Below are 14,724 nucleotides of genomic sequence, written 5' to 3'. Positions count from 1 at the left end.
GGGACAAAAACTTGATTCATATAAATCAAATACGAATCAAATGCAATTCAAATTTTTCAGGTCAGAACCATTCGATCAAATATTAGACATTTTAATTTTTTCTTAAATAACCTCCCAGTGGAATTGTGAGTATATTAAAATTAAAAAAAAAATTAACATGAATTTGAAATTCACATTTGATAGATGGGATACTCTAGAGGGGGCCGATTCACTAATATCGAAGTCGAAGGATTTAGCGCAGATAGTTCGATTGAACGATCAAAGGATAATTCCTTCGATCAAAAAAAGTTAGCCAAGCCTATGGGGACCTTCGGTAGCTTTTAGATGGCGAACTAGGGGGTCAAAGTCTTTTTAAAGAGACAGTACTTCGACTATCGAATAGTCGAATGATTTTTAGTTTGAATCCTTCAATTCGAAGTCGTAGTCGTAGTCGAAGGTCGAAGTAGCCCATTCGATGGTCGAAGTAGCCCAAAAAAACTTCGAAATTCGAAGTTTTTTACCTTCGAATCCTTCACTCGAAGTTAGTGAATCGGCCCCTAGGTATCCAAATTCACACATTCAAATTTTAATCCCCGCATTTGAATGTAAATTCAAATGTGAGATTTATCACACCTCGACCATGGAAATAGTTGAACCATTTAAATATGTTAATTGCCTTCCTGACATTTAAGGTTTTTTTTTTCGGGGGGGAAAACTCGATTCGTATGATTCGAATTTGATTCGAATTTTTGGGTCGGGACTATTCCCACGAATATTAGACATTCACATTTTTTCATAAATAACCTCCCATTCGAGTTGTGAGTATATTCAAATTTATCAGAGTAAAAAAAATTCTCATTAATTCGAAATTCGACCTTTGATAAATCTGCCCATTACTGTACTTTTAACAGAAAATCAAGAAGGAGATGCCTGCTTTGTGAAATTAAATCAGAAGGATTATGTCCACACAGTACTAGAAAGTACTAAAAGGCCTAAGGCAACATCCTGGTCCTGTCCATTTGTGGATTTATCCTATTATTTACCCAGCTATATATAACAGAAAAGTGGCTGTAAAGTGGGATCACTTGAGTACTTTAGCACAAGTACACTATAGAGCACTAGAGCAAATTACCATCCAGAATATTTCCGTTAATCAGGGTTATGCTATGCAGGTGGCTGATCATCTAATTAGTGATTGTATATTATAACCCTTCTTCTTATAAAAGAATTCAGCAAAAACAATAGTGAAAACAGTGCATGTGGCTTTTATGTTCAAAGCAGAGTTAAGTATTCTTATATATCAGAATAGGTTCTCTAGATTTGACTGCTTTCTGAAGCTATGGGGCCATCACAGTTTTATGCTCTTTTGATGCTTTTGGTGCTTTTAGCATTTTACCCCTTAAAGTTATCAGTTTGCTGCTGTAGCAAAGATTTTTTATTCAACTGAATAAATGTGCTAATTCCTTTGAAAACCTCCATTTTACGCACCCGTTGACAGCATTATTGATACCTGTTCTTGTGCTGGTACTAAAACATGTTTTGACTGCTGCAGTCCACACAGGAATGAGAATTACAAGACTTTAGTATTTAAAGCTTTAGTTCAAATTAGTTTAGTGTTATAAAAAGCTCTATTAGCAATTTTCCATACAGTCTTCATTTTTTATATTTTATTTTATTGCCCTTTTCTCTGCCTCTTTCCAGATTTCAAATATACATACTGACCCTGGGGACCAAAATATTTTTCTCCTTGGGATTAACATTTTATTTTTATTCTTTTTTACTTGTTATTCTGTTTAGGCCATCTCCTGTTCATATTCCAACTGTTGCTAAAGAAATTTGGAAGTCAGAAATATTCCCACAATCTCTTAGGTTGCTACAATACTTATGCAATAAGTTAGGTTTGCACACTCAAGAAATTCTTTTTTCTCAAACATAGGTGGTATCACAAAAAAAATCTCTTTATGTAGAATTAATATGGCAATTACAGCAATATTATATCAGAAGCATCAGCATACCTAATGTTAAACATATATACATACCACCCAGTTGTTAGACAAGGCACAAAAAGACAACAAGGTGTGAACACATGTGCCAAAATGAGAATGCCTCAACATTTGGGCACAATGAGATTTTTTTGTGATACCAACCAAAAAAATGGTTTTTTTTGAGTGTGCAAACATATTGCATAGTGTTTTATCTTGTTACTCTATGGGGCAGATTCACTAAGGGTCGAATTTCGAAGTTAAAAATACTTCGAAATTCGACCCTCGAATTGAAATCCTTCGACTTCGAATATCGAAGTCGAAGGATTTAGCGCTAATCCTGCGATCGATCGATCGAAGGATTTTTCGTTCGATCGAACGATTAAATCCTTCGAATCGAACGATTCGAACGATTTTAATCCAACGATCGAAGGAAAATCCTTCGATCAAAAAAAGGTTAGCAAACCTATGGGGACCTTCCCCATAGGCTAACATTGACTTCGGTAGGTTTTATCTGCCGAAGTAGGGGGTCGAAGTTTTTTTTAAAGGGAAAGTACTTCGACTATCGAATGGTCGAATAGTCGAACGATTTTTACTTCGAATCGTTCGATTTCGTTCGAATTCGAACGAATTTAACCAATTCGATGGTCGAAGTACCCAAAAAATACTTCGAAATTCGAATTTTTTTCATTCGAATCCTTCACTCGAAGTTAGTGAATCTGCCCCTTATGTGTGGGTAACTTTAGGTTTTCTGCACCTCTTATCATATGGGATCCATTATCCGGAAACCCGTTATCCAGAAATTTCCAAATTACCTCCCATAGACTCCATTATAATAAAAGAATTCAAATTTTTAAAAACAAATTTCTTTTTCTTTATAGTAATAAAACAGGACCTTGTACTTGACCCAAACTAAGTTATAATTAATCCTTATTGGAACCAAAACCAGCCTATTGGGTATATTTAATTCTTACATGATTTTATAGTAGTCTTAAAGTGTGAAGATCCAAAGTATGGAAAGACCCGTAATCCGGAATGCCCCAGGTCCCGAGCATTCTGGTCCCATACCTGTATTGCCAAATATTTTGTTGATTGGTGTGCCCTCCATTTACCTATACTTTTGTTGCTACAATAATTAACAGGGTTAATTTGTCCTCCGCATATGCTATACTGTTTGATGCTTTGTGTTTGTGTAGATCCATGCAGAATCACCTTGAATAATCTCAACAAAGCATGTCGAGTAAACCCACGCAGTCGGCAACTGGACTTGCAATACCGGCCAGAGTACTGCCCAGTGCGCAGAGATCCCATTTGTGCAGATGATGGTGTGACTTACGACAATGATTGTGTAATGACCCGATCTGGATTCATCCGTGGCATTGATCTACAGAAGGTGCACTCGGGCCAGTGCCAGCCTCAAGGTGGGAAAAGTCCAGAAATTAGGGGAATATAGTGTAAAATAGTTACCATTTTAAAGGTTACATTTAGGGGCAGATTTATTAATGGTCAAATTCTAATTTAAATTTTCAAATTTTTTCTTTGGTCAAAACTCTCAAATTCGAATTGTGAGTTTTCCAAACTTGATCGAGTTTTAATTTGAATTTCGAGATTTATCATACTCTGGCTCTTAAAAACTCAAATACGACTATTCGCCACCTTAAAGGAGAAGGAAACCCAGTCGGCGCAAAAACCCTCCCCCCTCCCGTGTGTTCTCCCTCCTCCCCCCTGGCCTACCTGTCCCACTGGGCAAATGCCCCTAACTTGTTACTTACCCTTCTGCGCAGTTCCAGTCTACGGAGTTCACAGGCACCATCTTCTTCCACGCGATCTTCTTCCTGCGTGGAAGAAAGGGGGGGAGGGTTTTTGCGCCGACTAGGTTTCCTTCTCCTTTAAACCTGCCGAAATTGCTGTATAAGTCAATGGGAGAGGTCCAGGGATAATTTTGGTGATGTTTGCAATCTTCCTGAGATTTTTTTTAACTTGATTCAGGAATTTGAATCTAATTTGATTGGAGTTTTCGGGTCGATCCAATTTGTCCGAGCTGAGAAAATTCAATTTTATTAATAAATTTGCATTTGGTCAAATTTCGAGTCTATGGGAGTTTTAAAAAACTCAAATGCAGCAATGCTAGTGTGGAGAACTACAGTTGAATTCAACTGAAATAAGTTTACAAGAAGACTTGCTGACTTTTTTTTACTCTGATCTAAAAGTTACATGATTATCAAGCAGATTTCTATTTTTTCCCCCACTCTGTCAGTGGAAAAGAACAGAAACAGAGACAGGGGTTTGATACTTCTTAAAAGAAAGAGACAGCTTGCTCTTATTTCAAAGAGCATAGTACAACATTTACAATGCTGTGGCATTTTCAGAACATAAAGGAAGCAGTGCACGCTAGTTCACCCTACATGTTGGAAGGCAGTGCACCTAATGCTGCGTAGCTAAAATTCTCTCCTGATGTAACATAGCATTTCAAAGAGCAGCAGCTTGTTTGCAGTGATCCTTTTGAACAAGAAGAAAAAGTATTATTTTTAACTGATATTCATTTTTATGGTCTTTATATCCTGCATTTATGAACCCTTCCTAATGTGACCGTTATCTCTGTACATATACATGATATTTGATGGCACACAAATGAAACAGTGCTTTGCAAGTTGGTCCGTGTAGTTGGCCTAGTATTTGATATTGGGCATATTTAATGCTGCTGTCTTACAAAGAGGTATATGGAGCCCTTGAGAAGACTGGGGGTCATGAAAATCACTTGGAGGACCAGATCCAGTGCATGGACCTTCAGTTAGACAGACTTCATCTAAATTATTGCTCTGTAGAGCTTGTTCATACTATAGAGCAGAGGTCACCAACCTTTTTCACCTGTGAGCCACATTCAGATGTAAAAAGAGTTGGGGAGCAACACATGAAAAATGTTCCTGGGTGGTGCCAAATAAGGCCTGTGATTGGCTATTGTTAGCCCCTATATGGACTGGCAGCTTACAGGAGTCTCTGTTTGGCAGTACATCTGGATTTTATGCAACCAAAACTTGCCTCCAAGCCTGGAATTCAAAAATAAGCACCTGCTTTGACACCACTGGGAGCAACATCCAAGGGGTTGGGGAGCAACATGTTGCTCACAAACTACTGGTTGGGGATCACTGCTATAGAGGTTTTCATTTAGCTAGTATCATTCTGACTTTGGCAAGAAATGCCAGTACAGAGGAAAAATAATACAAATAAGATATAGTAGTAATTTAAATGCTATAGGGTTGTAATGTGACACCATCCTTTCTCTGCAATGTTTCTCTATGTTGTTGTAGAGAAGGGATGGTCATAGAGGTGCTCATGTCAGCTATATGTCTCAGGCTCCTCAAGGACATTGTTGCTCTCCAAGAATAGGAGTAACCTGGATTTGTATAATTTATATATTTAGTTGGGTAAACCAGGGGCATTCAACGACACCGTGGAAAATGCCAGCAGAAAGTGAGATCTCTGCAAGAACTCAATTGGAATACTTTTCTATTACAAAAAACTACAGTCAATTGCAAGCTAGAAATAAAAGCAACTGAGTGGTTGCTGTGGATAACTGCACTGGTGCAGTTATGTTAGTAAATTGGCCCCCATATTTCACCTTATGTAATAGTGTCTAGCCCATTGTAGGTAAGATCATTCTGAGAATTCCAATTGCGCTACATTTTTAGTGTTGTTTAGAAGTAATGTAAAGAATATGCATTTCATCAGGTAGTTAGTGTCATGGTCCTTTCCTTGGTTTTTCTCTGGGGCCCAAAAGTAGGCCAAGCCATTCAGGAAGTAGTTCTACCGTACAGAGGGAAAGGCATTGATGATGTGAAATTTAGAGCATTAGCCTACATTCTTGCACTGTGCAGCACAGAAATATGAGATTCAACCAGTAAATCAGTACCTTTCTCAGGCTGTCAGAGTCTGGATGGCTGCATTTCCAACACAACGAAAAAAGGCATCTGTAAAATAAAATGACACTTATAGTATGTGGTCAGGAAATATATATTATTGCTGATGTCTGTGACAGTAAGTATGCTTTTAGTGGTGTAAAACAAAAGAAGATGCTTTTTTAAAATGCCAAGCATTCCCTTAATTCCCAAGCATAAAACATCTGCTTCTCCGCTAACAATATACAGTAAATTCATTGTTAGGCTTTTTACTAACACAGACTCAGCATATATATGGAAACTAACCCTTTCACACATTTATGTATAATATGGAAATGGTTCATATAATTCCTGTTTGTACAGTATCATGTAAGCCTTAGAATGTCTTATATCCCTCTATGTCCTGGAAGCCAGGTACAAAACACTGCCTGGCACCATAATAAAAAAAACAAGCAGGATTTGCTAAACCGTAATTCAATATGAATGGGAGAATTTGTTTTAATGGTTTATAATGTAAGGGGAAGTATTCACCCTGAAGGACTTTCTTTAGCAATTTTCAATGCATCTATTTAGCATGTAGAGCAGCTCTGTGGCAGTTGTATCTCTTCCCCCCTTTTTATACCTGTTAACTTAAGATGGCCATAGACGCACAGATCCTATCTCGATTCGTATGATTTTCGGATCGTGTGTGGAGAGTGCCGACATCTTTCGTCCGGCGGAGATTGGTCGTTTGTTAGATCGGTCAGGTTTGATTTTGACCCGACTGATCCCGCTGGAACACATTGCGCATCATAATCAGATCGTTCAGCCATACGGCCGAACGTTCACATTACCCCCGATATAGCCATGCTCGTTAATGGCATATCGGGGAAAGATCCGCTCATTTGGCGATGTCGCCAAACGAGCGGATATTTGCGTCTATGGCCACCTTAAATTCCTCCATTGATCTTTTATTCAGTTGTTTCTGAATGTCGGTGGTTGCTGTCTTGCAGTCTGACCCATTTCAGCTCATGAACAGCCAACCTGATATTCATGCCTAGAACGTTCTGATATAGAGCTCTTTGGAATAACTTAAAAAACAGTCCACAACCCCAAACTTGTATGGTAAACATCAACATATAAGCATTTTTAGGTATTTTAGTGGTGTTAAAAACACATTGCAGTGGATTGTTAAGGACACATGGGCTAATCTGTTCTGGATTTCTCAGCATTGTTACTAATAATTTGTGTTCTGTATACTGATTACTTTCTCTTGCTTTCCCATTAGACAAATGCAAGGAAGACTGTAAGCACAATTCTGTATGCCTTAACCACCGAGTTGTGTCCCGTTGTTCTTGCGATCGTGTTACTTGCGATGGTACTTACAAACCAGTCTGCGGGGGGGACAGTCGCACATACGCCAATGACTGCGAGAGACAAAAGGCAGAGTGCTTTCAGAAAACTTCCATCCCAGTAAAACACAAAGGCCCTTGTGGTATGTATGGAAACTGGTTCTTCTCAAATATGTCTTGAATAAAGGGGATAGCATATGTGCTCATTCTGTCTTTTTTTTTTCCTCTAATGTCAAAGGTAAGGATATTATTACTTTTTATTAGTCAGTTTATTTTGATTACTGGTCCATGAGGTTTAGTGGGGAAAGGGTGGTGGGTGAGTCATCAAACACATTGCTTTCCATATCTACCTTCATTTACCTTAACTGTGAGACCCTGGTGCTTCATTCTGAAACCCCTTGCCTTGAGTCAAAAATCCTGGTTCCTGTACCATTTAGTTCATTACAATAACCTTTTCAATAAATGTTCGTCTTCTCGCTTTCCTCCTAATATATTGCTTTTTTTCTCTCTGTCTCTATCTCTTCCTCATAGAGAAGGTGTAATTCTTTGCTGCAGACCAAATAAGGTTTGGACTAATCAGAGGATTGTATTGTTATTTCTCCTGCTAATGAGCAATCATCCTTTTCTTTCCTCTGCTTTCCTGGATTCACCCTTCTTTCCCACACTTGCCTTTTTTACTTTTTGACTTGTGGCTGCTACTCCTCTTTCAAACTCTTCCTGGAGTCTGTGCAACCTTTGTACCACTTGAATAGTGGGAGAGCTCTGTAGAGCTAGCAGATGGGATGCCAGTATTCCCTTATGAATGCTTTATTCCTGTGCACCCCCACACCCCATACCTTCTTGTATTTTGTGTCTTTCTTTCCAGCTCTGGCTCTGTGGAGTAAGGATCAGGATAGATGAACCCTTGATTGCTTTCTCATCTCTGTCTGTGAGGTCTTCAGTCTGAGGTCTGCTCTCCTCCCTCTGGACACTCACTTATGTCCCTACACTTTCCCATTCACTGCTTGCTCCCATTTATTAGTGAGGATGAAAATCCTTGTGCTTCTCTGAGCTGGCTTCCAGGCTTGTGGACTTTGTCTTAGCTGTTGCATCTTGGGCTCCCACCATCCATTTAGCTCCACGTGTTTGTGCTGACACTCTTTCAGTGCTGTTGCCTGTTTATGTATTGGCACGTATTGGCAATCCTTAATCCTTTAATTAATTTATTAAAATGAGAGATTAAACTTTCAGTGATTTATTATATTTTAGTATCTATGCTGGGCATCATAGTTAATACTGTTTAGTCAGACAGAATGTTTTATTATCTATATGGCCTAAGGCAAGGATATCAAGCTTTCAGCCCTAAATCCCCTATGAGCTACAATTCTCAGCATCCCCTATTTGTAGCTCACATGAGTTTGAAGACTATGGGGTAAATTTATCAAAGAGTGAAGTTCCGCCACTAGAGTGAAATTCCGCAGCTCTCCATTCATTTCTATGGGATTTTGAAAGGCGTATTTATCAATGGGTGAAAGTGAAATACACCTTTAAATATCCCATAGAAATGAATGGGAAGTGGCAGAATTTCACTCTAGTGGCGGAACTTTATTCACTTTATTAACTTCACTCTTTGATAAATATACCTCTATGTGCTTGAGATCCTTGTAGTTCTAGGCCTGAAAAACATACATGTTGCTTTGGCAAGAGTTTTGGCCACACCTAAACAGGCTTTTCAAACTAGAGATTTTAGATGTTGCTTTCATTGTAATATTGTGCCATTCATTTTAGCCTTCCCAATTCTCTAAATGGTAACTCCACCTTTTCCAAATAGTAAAAACTACACTACACTTCAAAAATGTTGAATTAATGCATACCAAATGTGTTTCCCCCAAATATAAAAAACACTATTTACATGTCACCCAGCACAATAAACTGCAAAATTATCCCTTAGTGTATTTTAAAGAAGTAGTATACCAAATAAATGGGTTTAAGGTATTGAGCAAAAACAAAATAAATAATAATATAGTCCTCTAGATTGTTCTTGGCATGGTGATTGGTACAATCACTAGCTCCTGGTGTAATTTGTGCTATTAAATTTAGTGTATAATAATATTATTGATTCTACTGCATGTTGTACATATAGCCAATGTTACTTCTAATTCCTGTGCTCAAAATTTTTTTAAACTTGTGTGCGGAGTTTTTAAAACCTGTCTGCTTGTGTCAGAACTGATACAAAATTTTGTGTTCTCAAGATTTGTATGAGAGTGCATGAGTGCACACCATAGAGGGAACATTGCATCTAGCCTAGATTTGATCCTTACTGTAATGTTGTGCAATGGAAACAAGGGATGTACTGAATCCAGGATTCTGTCTGGGATTCGGCCAGGATTCAGCCTTTTTCAGCAGGATTCGGCCGAATCATTGTGCCTGGCAAAACCGAATTCTAATTTGCATATACAAATTAAGGGCGGGAAAGGAAATCACATAACTTTTTGTCACAAAACAAGGAAGTCAAATTTTTTCTCCACTTTTTGCATATGCATATTAGGATTAAATTCTAACCTTTCATGAAGGATTCCGGGATTCGGCCAGATAGTGGATTCGGTGCATCCCTAACACAATCACAAATTTGTGTATATGCACATTCAGCTGTAGTTAGAAACACTGATGTAAGCAACACAATGCAAAAGGATTATTATTACTATTATTTATAAAGTACTATAATATTCTGCAGCACTGTTTAACAGAAGACTGTACTCATCAAACACACAGATTTCATTCAAAATGGATTAAAAGGGCCCTACCCACTTAAAATATAAAATGTCTTCCTACTGCTGTCATTGACTTGATCACAGCTAATTAACTGTGTTGTGTTAAGAAACATTCTTTTCCAATGTGGGGTTCTACTCTAGTACTCCTCTTAATAAAGGAATGCACTGCTTTTAACATAATAAACGTATTAAACACTCTCTTTCCTGTGCACTGCCATGTGATGGTTTATGTTGAGCCCTGAGCTTTATCTAATACACTGAACTTTTTGGTCAGGCTAGGTGATATCAATTAGCCCTAACAGCCCACACAGACATTTATATGAGCAGATTTGAGGTCCTCCACAAACAGAAGGAGCCCAATTCCTGCCTGTTTGTGTTGTTAGGACTATGTCATAATAACCAGATTGGTGATCCATAACACCTAACTGCCCAATTGGTCCAGAGCGTGGCAGCTCTGTATGGCAGCTTATGGATTTAAGTACATGACTTTATCTATCACATATTTGAGGTAAAAATGCCTGCTCATAAACATGTCAGGTATCAGCATGTATATATATACTTAATAACAAGCAGTGAGCCATAACAGAACACTATAATATTAAAGAAATGTGAACAAAAATACTATCTAATGTCTACCCCTAATCTTGTTTTTTTCTCTTGCCTGTTTCTTATTAATTTAAGGGAAAAAACACGATGGTCCTTTTTAGCCAGTAGGTATTCACGTTCATCTCTGAACCTCCAGGTACTGTATTTGCAGACCAGTGTTGCAATAAAGAGTTAAAGACTTGAATGGCAAGAGCCAATTACACTGGAAAAGAGCCATTCTTTTATCTATTGTGTCTGGGAGTATGTGCTGTACAGAATTTTTTGTTCATCTCAAACACTTGTAGAAGAAAAGGATTCTAATATGATCCCATTCATTACAGGTGGTCACACTGCTTTTGCCCTGAGAGTCAGAAGTCAGCACCCAGCTTCAGTCCATTTAATTGCCATTTGCGCTATATCCTGGACAAAACAAATCGTTATAAAATGTTATATTCAGATGTTCCTGTAGAGCATATGGGGGGGAGGACTGACCATTCAAAGTTGTCATTCCAACTAGACCTGTCTGTTTCTCTATAAATATATAGTCTGTCTACATGTAGTGCTTGTGTTCAAAAGGCTGACTCTGTTCATTAATCTCACTTGTGCACCATATGTCAGTAAAGGTGGTGCATTTAATCATTTAAAGGAGAACTATACCCCTCAAATAATGTAGGTCTCTATAAAAAGATATTGCATAAAACAGTCATATGTAAAGCCCTGCTTCATGTAAATAAATCATTTTCATAATAATATACATTTTTAGTAGTATGTGCCATTGGTAAATAGAAACTGCCATTTTAAAAAATAAGGACAGCCCCCTGGAATCATATGATTCACGGTGCACACAAACAAACCAAACAAACTATACTATTATTAGGTCATAATTAGCAGACAGAGTTGTGTCTTTTGCTTCCACACTTCTTCCTGTTACAGTTAGAGTTGTAGTATTTCTGGTCAGGTGATCTCTGAGGCAGCACACAGACCATTGCAAAATGGTGGTTCAAGGCAAGAGATTTAAAAGGACAATATTTACTTAACTATATATACCAGTTTGATAAGATTCTCTAATATGCCACTTAATTTGATATAAACTATCTGTTGTTCAAGTATTCATTTTGGGGGTATAGTTTTTCTTTAAACAGTTACAAGTCTACAAGTCTACAAGTTTGACTATATTAGTAATGGAAGTTTCTCATTTTAATGGTTTGGTTTACATCTCTGTTACTGTCACGTGGATTCACCCAACTGTTCAGTGCTTCCTAATTTAGTGCCAAAAGCGACCTCTTTAGATGCAGCTGTGATGTAGAATGTATTTTTAGACATTTGGTTAAATAAGGGGATTGCACAGAAATATATTCTAGGCACCTTGTTGAAATACTTGAATCCAGATGCATGTTAATTGCAGCTAATTTGTGAGCTGGATGAATTCTAGATACAGTAAATAGATAGGTACTCTAATGATGTCATATTAGGTTGATATTTATGTCTGAACACTAGCTTCTTTTAAAGGTCTGTGTCTGGATAGAAACATAACCTAATTAGCTGTAGCTAGGAATGCAACCAAGCATAAATGGGAATATGTAGTGAAAATGCTAAGTGCTCTTATAGCAAAATTAAGTGTTCACAAATGTCACTGTTTTAATAAGTCTCAATAACAGAATGTTAATTTCAAATTGTTGATGCTGACTTGTTATTCGTATATGATATAGATTGATACAGTAGATAGATGACACATTATTGTGTGTTAGTTTAGTTGTGTTATTTTTGTATAATTAAGAAAGCCAGAATATTTTCATTGGTCAAAGAGAAAGCTTCCCACTCTGTTTCCTGACTTCTTTGAATTCTCTGTAGACTTCTTTTAATAAGTTGCTCACAGCCCTTTGTAGCAGAAGAAATATTGCTTTAATACCATAAGAAATAACACCTAATAAATCCTCTGTGCCTTATACATATTGTAGGCGAAAATGAAAGTTGCAGTGCGTAACATGCACATATACTATAATGTGTGAATATATATATATATATATATATATATATATATATATATATATATATATATTATAGAGAAAGAGAGAGAGAGATAGAGAGAGATTCACAATCACAAATTTTGTGTTGCACTGAATTAAAGTAAGGATGCACCAAATTAGGGTTGCCACCTTTATGTCTGGCTGAAACCGGGCGGGGGAGGCGTCAGTAGGAGTGTCTGTGATGTCAGTGGGCGGACCCGTGACATCAGTGGGCAGGGCTATGATGCGGTGATCAGCGATTGCCCGATCGCCGTCACAATCAAGGGAATCCCGCCCGGTTTTCCTTATTTGGAAAACTGGGCAGGAAGTATAGACCCTGGCAGCCCCTCAAAATACCGGGCTGTCCGGGTCAAAACCGGACAGGTGGCAACCCTACACCAAATCCACTATTTTAGAATCTGGTCGAATCCTTTATGAAAGATTCGACTTAATACCAACCTGAGTCCGAACTCTAATTTGCATATGCAAATAAAGAAAACGGGGAAAAAGAACAACTCGGGCAGAATGCTGTAATAAAAGTTTTGGCTTCCTTTTTTGGATTCGGATTTGGTTTGGCCTTGCACTTGGATTTGGGTCGAATCCAAATCATGCTAAAAAAGGCAGAATCCTGAACCGAATCCCGGATTTGGTGCACCCCTAATTAAAAAGTTATGATTTGTCTATATACACAATCAAATGCCTTTGAGAAAATAAGCGGTAATAATAGGAGGGCTGGACTGCTTCAAGCCCACCTTTGCAGCCGTGCAAGGCGTATAGTGGGTGAAGTTGGTAGATAATGGATGGATTATTAGAGTATCTTGTAAAACAGTCAATGAAATAGTGACCGCTCAAGAGTCACCCCACCGCATCAATGTCTCCAGTCAGCTCTGTGAGCTCCGTGTGCTCAGCCACCAGCGTTCCAACTGTGATAGATCCAAAGAAGTAGTACAGGCGGCACTCCGGATAAATATAAAGAGGTTTATTGTATCAATATTGCCTTACGCGTTTTGGGAAAGCATTCCCTTAATCATAATCATGCCTATTAATGCTTTCCCGAAACGCGTAAGGCGATATTGTTACCCATGATACAATAAACCTCTTTATATTTATCTGGAGTGCCGCCTGTACTACTTCTTTGTATCTTGTAAAACACACTCACGAGGGCCTCATGATTTGCCAGCAGGGATGCTTGTGTCTGTGATGTGCTTAGTTATCAAATGGGTTCAGAAGATGAAATCAAGGAAAATTTCTTTGATTCCCATAACCTAAAACTGGATTTTCAAAAGAGAAAGGAAAATATTTAACATTTTAAAATAGCATCAGGTTCTGCCTAATGAAAGCACAGAATTAAAAAGAACAAGGGAAAAAAACATTTTAAGAAGCAGACTACACAGTGTTACATTATGCAGCTTTTTGATCTGCTATATTTCAATTTCTAAGTGCTTTAAATTTACATTGAGCAGCAAAGGCCTTAAACCACTAATATTGCCATGGAAACCAGGATCTCCATGGATAAAAACTCACGATAGCTTTAATTTCAGTCGACTAGTAATTGGAACGAAATTTTTGTCGAAGTGAAGGACTTAACAGTCACATATCTTATAATCATAAGGATATTGCTCCATTTAACCCCTCTAATTTAAATCAGCCTTTAATATTGTTATCCAGTACTCTGTAAGTGCTGCGCATGAATGGGTTCTTTAATGGGGCAAACAACAAGGGCTTGATCCTCTCTATCATACAGGATCTGCAGTCCCATAATGACCATGACCGTTGCCCTGTCCAATCTCACTTTAAAATGTTTCATTGAATCTTTGTGTAACAACATTGAGACGGCTTCCCCCTGTCACAGCTGGGATATGGATGATGGAAGTAATGAAAAATGTCTGGAGCAAAATGATTGAAATTACGGACTTTCTGTTTGCCCTTTAGCTTGCTTACTGTGTTGGAGAACCAGGGCTGCTTTTAGACTTTAGTCATTCCCAAGGCAACCGTGCCTGATCTTTGTCTATAAACTGCATTTGGCTCGATAATAAATGAACATGACAAAATTCAGTTAAATATAGAAGCAAAGTGATTGCTTTCTAAAAGCAGCTCTGGAAGGTTCACTTGCACACAAGTTTGGCATTCCCTTGCTCCACCAGGGGGCAGTGTGTGACTAGCATGCAGTTCTCTCCCCGCTTGCTCTGCTTGCT

At 38.1% G+C, this 14,724-nt stretch overlaps 1 protein-coding gene across 5 annotated transcripts in view; it reads left to right on the top strand.

Annotated features, from left to right (window-relative positions):
- Positions 1-14,724, top strand: part of LOC108697619 (agrin) — a 271,432-nt gene that overhangs the window by 178,648 nt on the left and 78,060 nt on the right. For all 5 annotated transcript variants that reach the window (XM_041571408.1, XM_041571406.1, XM_041571407.1 and 2 more), the window contains 2 exons: positions 3,158-3,382; positions 7,125-7,331. In XM_041571408.1, coding sequence (XP_041427342.1) covers positions 3,158-3,382; positions 7,125-7,331 — 432 coding nt within the window. The remainder of the gene's footprint in view (positions 1-3,157; positions 3,383-7,124; positions 7,332-14,724) is intronic.

Source organism: Xenopus laevis, chromosome 7S (assembly GCF_017654675.1).
Source record: "Xenopus laevis strain J_2021 chromosome 7S, Xenopus_laevis_v10.1, whole genome shotgun sequence".
NCBI classification, from domain to species: Eukaryota; Metazoa; Chordata; class Amphibia; order Anura; family Pipidae; genus Xenopus; species Xenopus laevis.
The sequence above is the reverse complement of the archived record's forward strand: the minus strand, read 5'-3'. Positions and strand labels throughout refer to the sequence as shown.